The 18,923-nt window shown below is 37.0% G+C and overlaps 1 protein-coding gene across 1 annotated transcript in view; it reads left to right on the forward strand.

Annotated features, from left to right (window-relative positions):
• The first annotated feature begins 1,241 nt into the window (after positions 1-1,241).
• Positions 1,242-18,923, forward strand: part of LOC139978457 (uncharacterized) — a 34,265-nt gene continuing 16,583 nt past the window's right edge. The window contains exons 1-6 of the mRNA XM_071988711.1: positions 1,242-1,697; positions 2,714-3,146; positions 3,728-4,963; positions 5,445-5,550; positions 5,804-5,879; positions 7,193-7,309. Of these exons, the coding sequence (XP_071844812.1) occupies positions 2,735-3,146; positions 3,728-4,963; positions 5,445-5,550; positions 5,804-5,879; positions 7,193-7,309 (1,947 nt within the window). The 5' untranslated portion in view covers positions 1,242-1,697; positions 2,714-2,734. The remainder of the gene's footprint in view (positions 1,698-2,713; positions 3,147-3,727; positions 4,964-5,444; positions 5,551-5,803; positions 5,880-7,192; positions 7,310-18,923) is intronic.

The following is an 18,923-nucleotide window of genomic DNA, read 5'->3' on the forward strand; positions in this document are numbered from 1 at the left end:
CAATAAGTGACAACTGAATACTTTGATAAATTTAAAAACTAACATTTTAGCCAATTATATTTCTCAAGCTCGTACTTTGAGAGCGTGGTGCCCAATTGGCTAAGGCGTCGGACTTGTGATCCAAGGATTGCAGGCTCGATTCCTGCCTAGTTCATTGCGTTGTGTCCTTGAGCAAGATGCTTAATCTCAATTGCCTGTCTCCACCAAGGGGGTTAAATGGGTACCTGTGAGGTAACTTGTTATTGGGCACAGTATATAACTGCAGCCGTCTGGAGGGATTTTCTGTGGGACACGTTATCATTGACCAGGGGTAATATAACATCTGTTAAGCGCTTTGAGACCTATTGCTGGTATAAAGCGTTATTTAAAAATTGAATATTATTATTATACTGTAAAACATCATTTTAAGAGCTGCAAATAGTTAATGTATGTGTTGCCAAAAGTCCCATATGTGCAAAGTGAAGCCCATGACGGCATTCAGCCCTGGAGCAAATTTTATGTGGCCCTCGAAAAGGATTTACAAGCCCTGCTAATGTGGCCCACAAAACCTTAGGCTATTGCTTGGCAACAAATTAAATTTTCATTATGTTCCAGGGTTTGGTATGTGGCTCCTGTTTATGATATTCAAGTTAACAAATGGACAACAACAAGATGTAGAATTTTTCTGATCTTTTATTCCTCATATAATATCAGATGTCCATATTTGCCCTGGGCTCACATACATACATTGTTAAGTGATGCTACACGTTGAGTGGGTTCAACTTTCACTGTAGCCTGCCAAATCAATTATCTTATTTGCAATTATTTTTTTACTTGACAATTTTTTTTCTATAATTGCAACTGTTTAAATTCCATGTCAGCTGTATTTTGTACATGCAATGAAACCTTTCTTGTTTAAAACTTGTGAAATAAACCTCAATATCTATATTTTATAATTCATTGATATTAACTTGTGTTGGTACATTGCTGATAATAATTGCTACTGATTTTGCCAAATATATTTAAAAGTGTGATGCATGAACTGAGCTGTTTTGTTTGATTCTTATTTCTGCCTAATAATTCTGCAATAAATGTTGCACAAATATATGAACTATCTTGCTTGAGGTTTATGTATTCGGAGCAGCTTATGTCAGTCAGCTTCCCTCTTCTTCAATGCTATCATCATCCTCCTCCACCCTCCTCCACCCTCCTCCACCCTCCTCCTCCCCCACCTCCTCCTCCTCCTCCTCCTCCTCCTCGTCCTCCAAGGCCCTTGTATCAAAGGAATTTGTCCTTGAAAAGCAGTGTAATACAAACAATATGTGTAGGTAACAAGGCAGTTTATATATGACTGCTACTGAGATATATATTAGACTAAGTTTACAAGAAGTATGTGACCCCCTCCCACACTTGTCCACTTTTGTTATAAATGAACCCTCACTCCCAGTCTTACCTTCACCCTCCTTTGAAGAAATATCGTCAAGGATGGTCCTCTTCAATTTGGAACCCATGGCTTTGTTGACGGTGACAAACTTCGTTAATAGCTGTATTCACCCTGTAAATGTTCGCAGATCTGGTACTTATATAAAACAAACTTCGTTTTGCAAAAGGAAGCGCGATGTAGCCTATTACCAGTAACTGGGAAAAAGAAATTGTTTGAAGATTGGATTCTTGATCTCTTCTCGTGTTTAAATGACATGAAAATGACTTAAAAATGAGTAGGTTATAGATAATGTTGAGTGTAATCGTATAATGATAAGTCGACAGGCGTTAACCTTAGAACCTATTCCTTTTCGAATCCCACTTAAAAATTTACTAGCAAAGGCTTAACGTTAGGATATAGGCCTATATATTGTTATTTCGTTATTGCTAGCGTAGACCAAGTCTACACGACATTCCATTTGTTTTTATCACATTTACTTAGGTTAGTTGTGTAAGGGACTTACTAGGGTTTTTGTAACTCATTACCGGTAATTTCTGGTGATACTGGTACAAAGTTAGGCCTAAAATAGAGCTCTATGTTTTACAACCCAAATTATGTTGACTTGTCTCAGTGTAAGATAATACTGTTTTCATCAGGTAGTAAATTCATAATCACACAACGAACCATGAGAGCTAGTGTGGTACCCACTATGAAGTCATTACCAGAAAATATGCATTGACAATGTCAATGTTTGATAAGTACAGTTACTACAGTATAACTTAAGGTATGTATGCTCAAAACTTAAATGACACTGTATAAGTGGGTGTGTAAATTCTGTAATTAATTAATTTCGAATGCATGGGAAATTATTTAGCTCAACAGCGGGTACGTTCTAATGGATGCTAACTTGTGAAGTTTTCCTTTCTTACTTTAATTAGCATATTTTGCTTTTGCCCATCTCAGTTCCTCCTTCAAAGGACTTAAAATGACTTTCAAATGTCCCGAAACTCTGTATCCCTCAGAACCTGGCATTCTGACTGTGAATTGTGAACTTGTAACCATATTCACAAACATTGTAGATTATATTCTGTGAGGAAGTAGATGCAAAGTCATGAACAGTACCATACAATTACTGCTTCAGCAAACCAGAGCAGAAACTCCTAGATTAAAATGGTAAACAAAGACGTTGAATTCTTAGTGTGTGTATCTACGTTATGCATACTTTAAGTGACGTAAAAATCATTCTTGCAATTTAAGGAACATTGGTTAAGTTCAAACAGTTTGTGCTGGAATTTACTTTAAACTAAACAGATCATCATCATCACATAATCAATGAAGATGATGACCTTGAAAGAGCTGGAAGAGACTGTAGATGAAGTCGAAGAGAATTTACGTCAGCAGGACGACGGCCGTCAGGAAAACTTTAGAAACCTTCACAGTACTCAGAGTATCACCGGCCGGCAGTCCCTACTAACTCACGAACATGTGCAATATCTGTCCGCGTCTGATGCGTTGAGTGCCTACATAGATAGCTTTGAAGATACTCATCCGTTACAGACTTCACTCTATCAGAGGACGGTGGAAGGTCTGCTGTTGCCGAAGTCTGTTCTGTCTAGAACCGTTAATAGAAGCCTGGAGACAGGAAAAGGAAACACTAAAGAGGAACTGCACTTGTATCACATGAGGCAAATCATCGATGACTCCTTCAATGAAATTCTACAAAAAGATAAACAAAGACACGATGGTGAGTCGAAAGAGTTTTATACAGCTGAAATATTTCTTGTCTCTTAGGTTGGAATGAAAGAATTTGCAATAGCTACTAGGTATTTTAGTTGCTGATTCTACTGATTCCACCTTTGCTCAATACCGTACTGCTTATGAACTTCTCTTCTTAATAATTACTAATGGTATTTAGATGATCTCCATCTAGCTTAAACCCACACCCCTTCCCCCTGACCACTGTAATATGTGGTGACTGAATGTAATTTCAATAGCGTGTCTCAGGGCCCATGAAGGTACACTGGTAAGAAAAAAAATACATTGGTACTATCACAGGAGATGATAAAAGTTCTTTTCTCCAAAGAAATGCAAACAAGTAGCCTAGGATAACAATGCCATCCTAACTTATGCATGGAACTTGTCCTAACTGCTCTGGCTAACTGTAGGCTACTTGTGCCATTAGCAAAAGGTTGTAGTCTTCTTAGAGAGCATCATTCCAGTAACTTGAGACAATCTTGTGAGAACTGGAATATGGGTTTTTTGGTTTTACAAATTCATATTTTTGGTAACTACAGTCTGCTTTTTCATTTCCATTTTTCTTGACAGCTGAAGACTCTATAGCAGAATCTGAAATTCTCGCCCGAGCTGCTGTCAGTTCGGACGTATCATCTCTACCTGATCCCAGTTCAATCATTGGTGCAGCAGACCTGACACCATTGCTCAAATCGACACCATTAACTCAGAAACCTAGTGGTAAAGTTCCTCTAAATCATTCGGCACAAGAAACCACTGATCAGAATGAGCAAAAGATTCAAATGTTGTCTTCATATTCTCCCAGAGAGAAAAGGATCTCAAGAAATGGGGCTAAATATAACTTATATCCTTTCAAAAAAAATACAGTATCAGACCCTGTTAAGCTGGGTTCATCAATCTCTAGTAACAGAGGTGTTATGGCTGCTCGAACAGAAACAGCTCTTAATTTAAACAGTTCACTAGTTTCAGGTGGAAGACCACCACCTTCATGGGTGGATGATCTAGACAACTCCAATTTAACCGGAACTTCTGTGAAGAAGATAGGTTCGTTGCATATGCACGAAGGATTTAACCACATTGATTCAAGGAGAAAGACTGAGCACTTAGGTGATACAGCTTCTGTATCAAGTTATGGGATTGATGAAATGGCTGTTTTAAGAGATGCGGAGAAGATCATCGAAGAGAGGAAGAGGGACAGGATGAGGAAACAGGCAGAGAGGATGCAGATGAAAAGACGGTGGCTGGATGACAGGAGAAACGAGAGCATGATGGTGAAGCTTCCCACGGGTAGGAGATCTCCACCTAAGAGGACAGAGAGCGTTACCACCGAAGACCTGCTCAGAGCGTCGCCTTACGGACTTGAAACACAACAGAAAAGTGTAAATTTGGATAATCACAAACTGAAAGACACCGGCGACTTATTTTCAAGTCGAGAGAGAACGTTAAAACAAAAGTCATGGTCACCGTGGAAACAAACTTCTCTGGAATTGAATTCAGCAAGGAATGCTCTCAGTAGAGGACAGATTTCACCGCTTTCTGGTTACAGGAAGGCATCCCAATCTTCAAGATTAAGACATCCTTTTGATTTCTCCAAGAGAAAAAACTTTAGGAAATATTCCGAAATCCCTGCTACCAGATCACCGACTGGTACGGAGAGTTTGCTTCATGCATCACCACTGGGGAGACTTGGTTGTAATTACTCTAGGAATGATGTCACATGGTCATCTTCACCAGATAGTAATCGCCATGGCAACCGTTTCTTAAATAACAGTTACTCTGACGGAGGTGTGACAATAGGATCCATTGGTGGTAAGCATTTTTGTTTTCAAACTATAGACTTCTGATAGGGAAACAATTTTGATCACAAAAAATTGGGCTTTCTGGAGAGAAACATGACTGAAGAAAACAAAATGCATATGTGTTGGTCATTGAATTTCCTTCCTGTGCTCCTTGCCCTATACCATCCATGGAGACAATAAACTTCTAAATGTCTATCCTAGCATCTAGGTTAAATTTTGTAACTTAAGAGTGAATGCATTTTCTTTGAAGATATACTTTTGTCGGTATTGATTTTGCACAAAACTTTTATTGAAAAAATGAATTGTCTGAACATGATATAAAAGTGTGGCTACCGATGTCAGGTTTTTGGGTTTTTCACATAAGTTCTGTTTTGTATATAAAGAACATGAACAAGATTATGATAATGATAAAGACAGCTGTATGGGAATGTTTGATAATAATAGGAGCCCTGTACAATATATATGTTGCTTGATATTTTTTTCCGCCTCAGATACGTCCAGGGTTGATGCAGTGGTACAAAGAGCGAACAGGTTAATGGACTGCAACCAAGGTGGTACTGACGTTTTGTTGCCAGATAGAAAAGTAATTACTGCAAAGTGAGTATAAAAAATATTTTATGATGTTATCTCTACCCTTACATACTGAAAATCATTACGTATGATGTTGCCACTAAGATGTACATACTACGATTCATCTTTGCAACAATTTGATATTTTTTTTTTTCATAATTATCTGGATGGAGAGGGATGTATGACTTTGATAAATACCATAATGTTATAATCTGAGACAAAAGAAAAGGAGGTTTTTTGCTTATATCTGATTTGTTTTTTGCTGTGTTTACTCTGCTAGGTCTCAGTCCAGTTCATCGAGTCCGGACAGCATTATCAACAGATATCTTGGAGATTGCTTACATACATCAAAGGAGGTGAGTACCTCATTCGTTCTCATTTAAAAAAAATCTAAACCTCCCTGCCATCCCCCACCCCAGTGCATACCCCCCCAAAGTAGAATTTAAAAATAAATTTTTTGGAGGATGCCCAATTTATTCTTTCACATTATTTGATAATATTTAATGAAAATATTCAGTCTCTACAGTTTACTGTACAGTTGCACTTTCCCATCTAAAAATAAGTAACATTAATATTTCCCCCCCCCCCCCCGCTTGACCCTCTTCTGGGTCAACATCCACCACTTCTCTTCTTCCTTCCAAATCAACCATTTTTAAAAGTTTACCACTTCAAACTTTGTGACTACCTATCATCTGTGTATTTCTTTGCACTGTGTGTGCTGTCGTTATCGTTCTTGAAGTAATATTTCAGATGAAGTAACTTACAAACTTCAACCCCACCCCCCATCCCCACCTTCCTCTCCCATCTCTCACCTTTTATTCCATTCCTGATTCCCCATACCTCGGCAATGATGCTTTGCTGGACTCATCCACCTCTGGACTGGTTTGAGTTCACATTCTGTAAACACATAACAGAGGAAGAGCTAGATTAATGATGTTGAGGGGTGTTAGCAGTTTTTAGAGAAAACAACATTTTCTGAGATGAACAAGATTAAAAAATAATTGTAGAATAGAAGAAACCAAATGACTATGATTTGGAATAAAAATTGTATGGGAAATTATGTGAATGCTTTGGGGCAATCAGCTTTTGTGAGGATATGAACATATTAACATACTTGAAAGTTTGTTTGAACCAGAATGCTAAGTATAGTTTGAAAGCAGTGGCGGAGCGTCCATACAGTCAGGGGGGGGCGGATGCCCCCCCTGACGGACTCAAATGGACTGCTGGCGCCCTTTTCAGCTTTTTACCACTCTTTACTTATTCGCGATTATTGACTTTTTTATTGCGCTCTCATCTACCTATTGACATTTGTCACATTTTGTTGGCGATGACACCTATTTATTCTTCGTTTATCTGCAAATTAGCAAGGCCCGGAAAGGGTAATTTCCAGCGATCTAGGGAGTATCTTTACTCAAAAAATTTCTGTATGCTCTGCGCCAACCTGTGGTGGCGCTCCGCTTAGATAGTGTCAAAAGCGCCCCTACAGACCATTGTCGACCCTGACCAATACCCCTAGCTCCGCCACTGTTTGAAAGCAATTCATCACTCATAATTTCCAAGTAGATTAAAAATCAACTGATCTTTAGAATGTTTTATTTGTTTTTCAAGTAAACCCTTAAAAACCATTCAGTGTTTAAGCTTCATGTTGTTTTCTTTCTTTTTCATGAAGATGTCAGATAACATAAGACCCCTAGAATCTCTGAAGCAAATCCTGTACACGTTGCAAGATTTGGAGGAGACCCAAGAAGGACTCACAACACAAACAGATGAAGGTACTCATCCAGAGGTACGTATATACTCACAAGTCTTAATGCAAAGATGATTGGAACATGAACAGACCTGTTACTGTACCATAAAGAGAAACCAACAATTTTGCTTATTAAAAACAGTTGATTTATGTTCGCAGAGGGAAATTATACCTTCTTTCTAAAGTTGTGATATTTTGGATTGTTTTTGTGAAAAATTGATAATGGATGTCTTCTTGCCTCCTCCCACCCACATTCCAAAGTTTTAGAAAGCTGTTTCAATATTATGAAGAGTCCTACCATAGCATACTGAAACTATGATGCATAGTCGCATAGCATTTATTTATTAATTTAGCTATTTGCTTCTTTTTTTTGGTGGGTCCGGGGGGGGGGGGGGGGGGGAGCTGAGGTGTCCCTTTAATGGTAACTAATATTGACTCCAAAAGTTGCTTGAGAAAGATTAAGGTTTTATTCTTCAGTAAGCGACATGCTTAAAGCAATCCATTTGAGTAATTTAAATGTCAAAACAATAGAGGCAGTTTAACCTTTACCACAGAGAAAGATAGAAAGAGGGGGAAAAACATTCAAGAAGGACAGGGTAGCAGATAAAAGACAAGTGATAAAATTTCTACTTCAGATGGGAATAAGGATCACATTTTCAAATATCATTGTATAGTATATTAGAAAAGCCCCTCAAGAAAAAAATTTATGTTGGTAAACACGCCCCCCCAAATAAAATAAACAGAAACAGGAAGGAAAACTAGGTATAACTAACAAATTGCCCTGACCCTCTTCTTATCTTCTCCTGTGCATCAGGTAAAGAGATTATGGAAATTCATTTCTGGTGTGTGCCTTATCTATTTCTTCAAAAGACAGCTGAATTTAATCCTCTGCATAAATTAAAAATACTGACATGAAAACAAGCCATAAAACAATACCTCGTTGAGAAAAGTAGGAAGTTAAAGGTTTATGTCACTGCAACCTCAACCAACCTTTTTTGGAATATTTGTGAAAATCTGGTAATGATTGAAGAGTACATGCTATCTGGCTTGCACCTGTTCTTCAAATGTTCGTAAACATTGATCAAGTTTGGTCTCCAGCAGTTTCCCCGCATATGTTTAGGAATGTTTAGCCTAATAAATCCATCTTTTTCAACACCATTTCCCTTTTGAAATCCCCACAGTCTGATTTTCACTGTTGACAGGCTTGAATAACAAACATAGCCATACAGTTACAGTAGACAAAGAAGTTCAGCTAAATCTGGGCCGGATTTTGTTTTTCTTCCAGTTTGTAAAATTTTCAGACACATATGGCATCCAGAAATCAGGAAATGTTTAGATAAAAGTCAGAATCAGACAAGCTTTTAAGGAAGTCAGATAGAATGACCTTATCTTCTAAATTTCATACACATATCTTGTTTCCTTGGGCAGATGCAAGTCCCATATAATATTCCTACATGTATATGGAGTTGATTTTGCTTTACAGCTTTAGTCTTTATGAAATTTTGTTTATGATCAAATGGGGAAATTTCTATGGCTCTGGTCTTTGGGGACAAACAGCTCTAGACTCCTTTCTCATTTGTGCAGCAGCTTGGTCAGTTTATGTAGCAGTCAGTGACACATATTAAATGATTTACTGGAGTGGGACCCTTTTAATAATCAACTTTGTTGTTCACACAAATTTGAGTGTATTTGAAATTGAAAAGGTTGAATATAAGTATTTTCTACAAGTTTGAATTCCAAGTAAATTAATATCTCACTTCTTTTTCTTCAAATAGAATAAAACTGTTAGCAAACTGCTTATCCACTAATGAGCCTGTGTAATAGAATGTGTAAAAGTAAGTTGGCCTGACGTTTCGATCCTAGCAGGATCTTCTTCAGAGGCTGAATGACAAGTAACAGTAACAGAAGGGACAAACACACACACACAGAATACAGACAGGTTAATGAGCATGGTGAACACAATGAGATACAGGTAAGGGGATTAGTAGACAAGGGATGGAGAGAAGAAAGCAACAGGGGAAGAGGAGAGGTAGGAGATAAACAGTGGAGGGACAAAGGGAGGATTAAAGGAACGAAAATCCTGCTAGGATTGAAACGTCAGGCCAACTTACTTTTACACATTTTTCTTTCTTCATCAAACACTGAGAATTCTCCCTCAGAATTATTACAGAACATTTGACAGCAATAACAGCATGTTACAGCTCGATAAACTTTTAGTATGGACCCTTAATATGCTAGAAAGACCCCCAAAATGGTCACCCAATAGTCCAGCATATATATGCCAGATAACATACTCATGTAAAGCTTCCCAAAATGACTTACACCCTAAACTGTCAAGCTAATGTGATAATGGAAATCTAGGATTAGGAAATGTAAGTTATATATTGATACATCTTTCTCTAGAAACTCATATCGCCATATATGGTACGAAATGCTGGTTATCCCGGTATTAAAATATTTGTAGAAATTTGTCCAGAGTAAATATTCTATTGGTTAAAAATGTAGCAATTTTGTTTCTGTTGGTGGATCATTTCTCGATTGAATACCTTATACTATCATTGATCAGTTTATTTCATTCAAATCTGTTTAGTAGTATTTACCTACTTTTTCCTTGACATTATATTAACCAAAACCAAACGGTATAACTGGTACTGTTTTGGGCAGAGCTGAGGGATTCAAGCGTGATCACACATTTGTGACTTTGTCGTCTTTCTAAACGATGGAATAAAAAAAGGTCTTTCTTTTTCACTTATTAATGATCGCCTCCGAGATATAAATTGCTGTATATCTTTGCCAGATTTATTGATCTTACTCATAATTCCTTCAGAAGTGTTTGAACCCCAGGCCTCAAACTTTGGGTTATTCACTGGCTTTAAATCCCAATAGATTTCTTTATCCACTGACATTTTTTAGCCAGATGCTAAAATTGTGAAATTTTATTTTCTGGAACCTGTAAAAAATGGTTCTTTTATTACAAATATATGAGTGGTATATTTTTCTTGCATATATGGATTGCATGTAACATCTATAGGCAAACATGCTGGCAGTGAAATATCAATATATTGCAAAATAGAAATAGTAATTTCTAAATTTGGCGATGTATATCGATATGGCTCTTTTTTTTGCATATCGCCTAACCTGAATGTGGTCCCTAACCGTCTCGTATAATGCCCAAAAGACATGAAATGGTCAGCTTCAGTTTGCCCGATCAACCATTATTTTCTACATTTTTCCTACCGAAAAGCACATGAATTTTTATGAAAGTGTTTTAAACCAAAACTTTGAAGGATAAGAACTTTTGGACTAGTACATTTTGGAGTTTGAAACACTGTTTTTATGTTCAAACATGGAACAAATACATCTTTGTTCTAAAAATGATACTTTAAATGTTCCATTAGTAAGTGACCATTTCCTATCATTCTTCTAGCATATTTGGAGATGTTGCTTACTTCAATAATGTTATTAAAACCTAGCAGATTTCAAGTCAAAACAACTTCAAGTGACATATTGGTACACAAAAACTGCTAGACATTCTAATATGGCCACAAAGTTTTCACTACTGAGAAGTACACTTTGCAACATTGTTTGATAGTGTTTGAATATTAATATGTATCTTGATATTCATAAATTTTGTGACAATTTCTTGCACATAAAAAATCTTTTCATTGTGTTATAGACATTAAGGCAGTCTTCACTGACCTCTCGCTTCACGGTAATTAAGGGATAAATTGCTTGAGGCAAATTTAGGCAAATTAATTGACTTGGCTGCTTTATGATGCTAACAAGCATGTTAGACTTTCAAAACACAAACTCATGGACCATCTTTGACAAAGCTGTTTCACAAATTACAAGGCAGCCAACAGAACATTTATACTTTTTATAAGAATTTGATTCAAAAAAATGAAATGTCAAAAGTATGGAATATCATATGTCAATGACCTTGAAAGTGACACTGTATCCTGTTAACTAGCAACCAAAGACCATCCCTATTATCCTTCTCCTCTCCACCCCCCCCCCCCCAAAGAAAATAAATAAATGATGTGTTTCTATGGATTTATGCATGCTTATAAAGGTACTAAACCTTTATTAGAAAAATAACAGGATGTCAGGAATGGTCACATGATGCCATACCAGCCAATGAGAGCCAAGAATTAAAATAACGCTTAGAAAGGGGTCGGGTCATAGAATTGAAATTACAAATACTGCTGATCAAGGTATTACATACATGTAGGTATATTATTATTTTGCCAGCTTGCCAGATCATGCAAACATTTAGATAGCACCCATGTTGGTATGTTCCCTGGAGAGAGCTGGTACCCCAGTAACTCTCATTATACATCATCATTATCTGAATACTAGCTCATATTTTGTGGCTTGTGTGTGTTACTTGTGGTTTTTTCCCCATTTTTTTTTCTTTTTGTGATAAGTGGATGAAAACGGATAAATTATGGACATGATTAATAACCACTCTTTCTGAGGAAGATTTTTTTTTTTCCACATTTGTTTGTTTTTGCACTATGGGGCATAAAAGTCACATAAAAGCTATAAATAGCTAAAATCTAGCTTTTTATTCACCACCAAGTATATTGTCTGTGGTCTAGCAGCTGGGGTACAGTAAACAAACATTTTCCATAAAGTCCTTTTGATAGATCTTTGTATGTCCTACACCATAGTTTACAGTCTGTCACTGCCCTACATTCTAAAATAGCGCCATCTATTTGGTGTTGCTCCTAAAAGCAGCAGTAACATTGCACCAACAGTAATCTTGCCTGTATTATTTGGTTAAGTGCTATTCCCATGCAGGGAAATTTGCAGTGGTAAAAAAAAACAAGCTCTATCATAGAGTATGTAGTAAAAAGAATTGTTTAGGAGCTTCTGTGGTTGCAAATAGTTCCTCAGTCAAGGACAGGTAAAATGTAGGATAATATCGAGCCAGGGTAAATAATAATATAATATTAATAATAATAGTAAAGAGGACATGTTCCATATACAGGTTCTCATGTCGAACTTCCGGATGTACTTTCTTATTTTGCCATTTTTAATTAATTGTTAACAATATAAGACTGATTTAAGGTCATTGTAATCTAAATTTATTTTTTTTTTTTTGGTGTTTTCTTTCTCTTGGTATTCTCAAACATATGGATTATCCCAATTAAGACACCCTCCCCCACCCCCCCCCCCACCTTAATATGATATATAACTAAAAAAAACTTTGAATAATTTCATAATACTTCAACAACAAAAAGTAACAACTGAGTTTATTACATTACAATACTACATTTTAACAACTGGTAATTATTAAACAAGCAACCTTGACATTTCTTGGCAGGCACTGTTTAATAAATTCTTTGCCAATAGATTCTAAGTTGGGCACAGTGCAGGTAGCACTGTTCTTTATCCTATCTTACAACTTCGGACACTTTTATTATTATGATTATTATTATTCTTGTTTCATACCAAAATACCTTAGCACAAAACGTGCCAGAAAAACATAAGCACACCATAGTTTTCAAATGCCAAGGGATATTAATTTGTCATAATGAAACCCAATTAATACATATTTGCCATTTTTGGATCCAGTCTAGTGGCTCTGTTGTATGTCAACTGCTCTGACAACATAACATACAATTAACAGTAAAAACCCAAGTGCTAGCTGATTATTTTTATCACCCCTATTGGCTATAAATTTGGTATGACCCAACTGTTCTCTAATACCAATGAACCTATTGACCCATCCCCCTTGTGGTTATGATGTAATTTGTTGCATATTCATGACTCATTGTACTGGCATCTTTCTGTCAACAATGCAACAATTGTCTGGCCAGTGATTAAGTGTGATAGTTATTTTTTAGCACAATCAGTGGATATCAATCAATACATGTGTAGGCTGGCTTCATTGAAAAGCACTATAATGGAGGGTCTCACCACCATTCTGTGATAGATGAGTGCACTAGGACAAAAATGGCGTCCATGGTTGTTTTGCAGATTTTGAAATGAATTCAGCACAGTAACCAAAGTATTTGTGGTAAGGAAAAAAGGCATTGAAGAGAAACAGCAAAACAGTAGTTTGTAGAACCGGAAGAGCTTCGGTTTGTGCCTCTCAACCGATAAAGGCATTACAGAGAACAGTCAAACTGCAAAACAGTAGAATGTAGAACCTGAAGCACTTCAGTTTGTGCCTCTCTACTGATAAAGGCATTACAGAAAACAGTCAAACTGCAAAAGTCATACCTCAGTAGAATGTAGAACCAGAAGCACTACGGTTTGTGCCTCTCAACTAATAAAGGCATTATAGAAAACAGTCAAACTTCAAATGACATACTTCAGTAGAATGTAGAACCAGAAGCACTGCGGTTTGTGCCTCTCAACTGATAAAGGCATTATAGAAAACAGTCAAACTGCAAAAGTCATACTTCAGTAGAATGTAGAACCGGAGACACTTCTGTTTGTGCCTCTCAACTGATAAAGGCATTATAGAAAACAGTCAAACTGCAAAAGTCATACTTCAGTAGAATGTAGAACCGGAAACACTTCGGTTGGTGATGTCACAAACTGAAGTAGTCATTGAGTTTGGGGGATTTGTCACCAATATACTGGGATTTTTAATGAAAGACATTTACTTGCTATACTAGTGGCTGCTGATAATCAACAACCGATAGCCTACAGAGTAGGATTACAACAAGGAGACAATCTAACAGCCTGTCATACCCACTTGTATCTTTAATTTCTCAAAATATTTCTTCACTCGAAAGATAATCGAACAGTATCTCGTTCTGATGTAACCAAACATATTCAGACATGCCAAAAGCGTCCGAACAGCCCAGTTTAATGAAATATGTATAATTTAAGAACAACAAGAAGAGGAGAAAAACATGTTTGTATTATTTATTAACAAAGTGGATGGCTGCGACAAATATGAAAAGGAAGGCCCCAATACAGTAGCTGACTTAGAATTTGGGATTGCTATCTTCCAAACAAAAATTTCATCATTTAAGGCAGAACTAGTCCACTTGTGTATTAAAGGTGTCATCAACATAAGCATCCTTCTGTGCGCTTGCAGCCAGTGTCATCAAAGCCCAAATAGGGAGTTTAAAACTACATTGTAATTGGTAGGACTAACAAAGGCAGCCTACCAGGTTGTAAGTACTTGACAATGTTGGATTACAGTCTCCATTTGATGCTACCACTGCAGTTTTGTCAAACCAGTACATTTTGTGCATGCAATATTAAAGCAAATAATTGGAAATGGCAAACGGTTGCCAACTTGTCTTAATTTGGAAATGAGGCTTAAAGCAGCATTTTGCGTTGGGTCGCTTTTTTCCACTTTTTTAACATGTGCATCGATTTTTTTACATGTATCAATCATAAAACAGCAATCTAAGATACCATCCAAGTTTCACCCTGCCAAGAGCGTTAATTAGCGAGTAATTAACGATTTATGTCGATAAATGAGAAGAGTGTCCTCGACAAATTTCACAGTTAAAATTAATCGCATACAATTCCGCCAAACCCACTAGTTTGAATTCAACCAATCAGAGATGCAGGTTTAGTTATGAGCCGTTGCTAAAAATAGATTCAAGACTTCGCGTTGGTTGTACCAGGGAGTTGTTATGCAACTCCCTGGTACAACTGCCATATAGACTGTACACAAATCAAGCGTGGTGTTATATTACGTATCTGTCAATGACGTTCGTAGTGTTTAAATATTCATATTATGGGCGAGGTTTATTGGGTTCCCAACGGAAAATATCTTGGAGAACAACAAAGTTGAAAGTTGCAATTTTTTCGACTTTTATGCCACCATTTGAAGTAAAATATAAATAGATTAGCTAGTTATGTATGTCGTTATGGCAAAGTGGAATCAGTGAGGTTGAGAAAAATCATAGAAAAGGACGCAAAATGCTGCTTTAAGTCAATGTAGAAGCTAATTGTGTGATGGGAAGTTAGTACAGATATCTAGCATACACTACTTAGCACAACTGATTATTTTAATAAAAGGAAAAAAAAAAGCCATTTTCTTCTTGTCTTCAGGGACATATCTAAATCTAGATCTAGACACTTTTCGGTGTAAAATGGTAACAGGAAATGACCATTTGTATAGACACACAGGAGTCCATTGCAACAAATATTGGTTATTGTTACCAATGCATTGTATCAGAGGTCTATTCACATGCATGACAATACAGATACTGCCACCCACCTAACCTTTGAAAATGGTTTTGTATATGAAACCATTTTTTTGCTCTGTTTCTGTTTTTCTGACAATGGATGTGGTATTCATTAGCAGCCCTGACAACAAGGAGGGGGATGTAAGGGGATACAACTCTTAGGGCCTGGGGTCAATAAGTGGGCACAGTGAAATATAGGAGATAATAACTGATACTTAGTGGGCCGGCAGGGGTGGGGGGAATTAAAATAAAATAAAAACCCTGTTCAAGAAATATCAGTCTAAAATTTTGTCAGTGACCATGCTGACAATTATAGTTTTTTAAGATAATTACACTTAGGGAACAAAGCCAAGGTCTTCCCAGGTGCTGTTGTAACTTCACCATGGGCTGAAAACAAGTAGCTGCCTAAAGCCATTATAACATCAGCTGGCACAATATATATACATGTGTATATATATATATATATCGATGTATATCTACGTATGTATATTTATATATATATATATATATATAATATTTATGTGAAAGGATAAATGTCCTTAACTCTGTAAATATCTATATTGATTGCATTTAAAGTGGAACTTTTCACACAATTTGCATAATTATGAGCACCACCCAGAACAACCCTCTTTGTTTGATGGGTAGCATCATACATCAAAATAAGACTCTTATATGGCATGGCGTCCCCTGGTTTTTAAGAACCCCTGTAAAATTCTTGTCTGATGATGCATATTTCCTATTTTCTTTACCTTCATATTAAAACCTACTTTTGTTATGGGATTATCAGTACGTCCGATCGTTGCATTGCGACATAGCTCAAGTATCTCTTACAAATGAAAATCCCCACTTAGAATTATTAGATGAGATGCCGTAGTGGCATGATAATGAATGCACAGTTAGTAAGCTATAGAACTCGTGGTATTGCGACATGACCTAAACCTTAATTACGAATAAAAATCCCCAGAGTTTTCCTGTAGGATGTTGTGCAACGTGCATTCCATCACTTCTACAAAAAAACTCACAGTTTCTATAGGGCCACCAATTTTCCATCTCAACATAAAAACTGTCTTTGTTAAGCCAGTCTTTTACAAAAAGATTTTCAGTTTCTATAGGGCCACCAATTTTCGGCTTCCACAAATCACAAAATTCTGTTTTCAATTTGACAAATTCTGGGAAATACCATCTGATGCATTCCCCCTCCCCCCACCCTTCCCCCCACCCTCTTGTTCAAGCCCCATATGTCAAACTGCAAAATCTTGGCTATGTTGGTAGCTGTGTCCTCATTTTGACCATTACTTTCAGAGATCCCACCTCCTTCATGAATTTGTAAGAAAACTTTGTTATTCGCCCCTCTGTGCTGTCTGCATGGAGTATAACTGGTGACAAACCACTACCGATCCCAACAAAGATTGGAAATAGAGCTATCAAAAACAAAGAATAAGTTCATTCTGTAAATTGTCATGCATGTCTCCTCTATAGGTACCTTTTAAGACAAATATAATTAAAAGTAAATATGAACACTTGTCCTTCCACTTGAGGTAAATATGACCACATAACAAGATATTTTGAAATTTAGTGAAAAAAAAAAAAATCCCCAACTCAAAGTTGATAGGGCTTTGTTAGAACTTCACAACTAACTTTACTTTAGTGGGAGATCTGGAAAAATGTGTGATATTATCAATTTGTAAAGCAGGGGTTCCCTAACTGGGGTGCATGAACCCCCAGGGGGTGTGTGAGTCCATCCCAGGGGGTTTGTGAGATGTTTCTGAAAGTCAAAACTAGAGTACTTTTTGTTGAACTTAAATCTGATATATCATATAATTTAGTAATGTACAAAAGTCGTACCTATCGACAAACTCTTTTCGCATTCCATAGGCATATGTTGCCATAGTAGTACTGTTCCGTGCAATGGCCATAAATAACTGAATTATGAAACAGACACAGGCCGCATGACTTTGGTGAAGTTGCTGTACACATGACAGTATGTCATGAAGATAAAGAGCTGATCTGATATTGAAGTTTCCAAAGAAATATTTGTTCATCTCTTGTTTTTTTTTCATTACAATATTACACTACGAACTTGATCTTTTACGAAGCACTGTTTAATATGTGTTTTAAAGTAAAATAATTACTCAGATCATGTCTCAAAGTTGGGGGTTCGTGGACAACTCTGACATCCACAGGGGGTTCGTGGTGGGATAAAGTTAGGGAAACCCTGCTGTACAGAGAAGATATCCCCAATCCATCCCTTCTCTTCACCCCTCACCAAAACAACAAAAGCTGTCAAAATGTAGAAAATTAGAAAAAATTGAACAATGGAAATAGCTTAAACTGATGTCATCAAATGATATCTAAAGTGGTCAAGAACAAGTAAGATATTTGTATTGCATATATGTACAAAAGTAGACCATTGTGTATGTTATGCTATTCCCAGAGAGCTCTATACCCTCATTTGGACAAAAATTAGGTTTGACATGGGGGATCCATGGGCAAAGATCCCAGTAGCTGTACCATTCTGAGACAATTCTTGTTCCTTTTATAATATTTTAACTACTTTGATCTTCCATTTGAGGGGGGGGGGGGGGGGAGGGGGAGGTGGCATGGCGTCCCCTGGTTTAAGAACCCCTGTAAATTCTTGTCTGATGATGCATATCTCCTATTTTCTTTACCTTCATATTAAAACCTACTTTTGTTATGGGATTATCAGTACGTCCCATTGTTGCATTGCGACATAGCTCAAGTATCTCTTACAAAATAAAAATCCCCACTTAAAATTGTTAAGATCAAGGTAGGCCGCAGTGGCATGAAAATGAATGCACAGTTAGTAAGCTATGGAACTTGTGTGGTATTGCGACATGACCTAAACCTTAATTACGAATAAAAACCCCCAGAGCTTTCCTACGATGTTGTGCAAAGTGCATTGCATCATTTCTACCAAAATAATTCTCACAGTTTCTATAGCGCCACCAATTATCCGCTTCAACAAATCACAAACTTCTGTTGTCAATTTTCCAAATTCCGCAAAAATTCCATTTCATGCATGATCAACTTTTGTCTCGGTTTGTTAAGACAGTCTTTTACAAAAAGATTTTCACAGTTTCTATAGGGCCACCGACTTTCCGCTTCCACAATTCACAATATTCTGTTCTCAGTTTTACAAATTCTGTGAAATACCATCTGATGCATTTTCCCCTCCCCCCCCCACCCTCTTGTTCAAGCCACATATGTCAAACTTGGAAAATCTCGTCTATGTTGGTAGCTGTGTCCTCATTTTGACCAATACTTTCAGAGATCCCACCTCCTTCATGAACTTGCAAGAAAACTTTGTTTTTCGCCCTCCATGGAGTATTTAACTGGTGACAAACCACTACAGATCCCAACAAAGGTTTGAAATTTAGGGGGAGGGGGGGGGGGAATGGAAGGGGGTAATTAGTCAAACCAAAGTTCACTGGTATTGAAACTGTCAGCACCACCCCTGTGTGAAA

This window comes from Apostichopus japonicus, chromosome 13 (assembly GCF_037975245.1).
Source record: "Apostichopus japonicus isolate 1M-3 chromosome 13, ASM3797524v1, whole genome shotgun sequence".
Classification (NCBI taxonomy): domain Eukaryota; kingdom Metazoa; phylum Echinodermata; class Holothuroidea; order Aspidochirotida; family Stichopodidae; genus Apostichopus; species Apostichopus japonicus.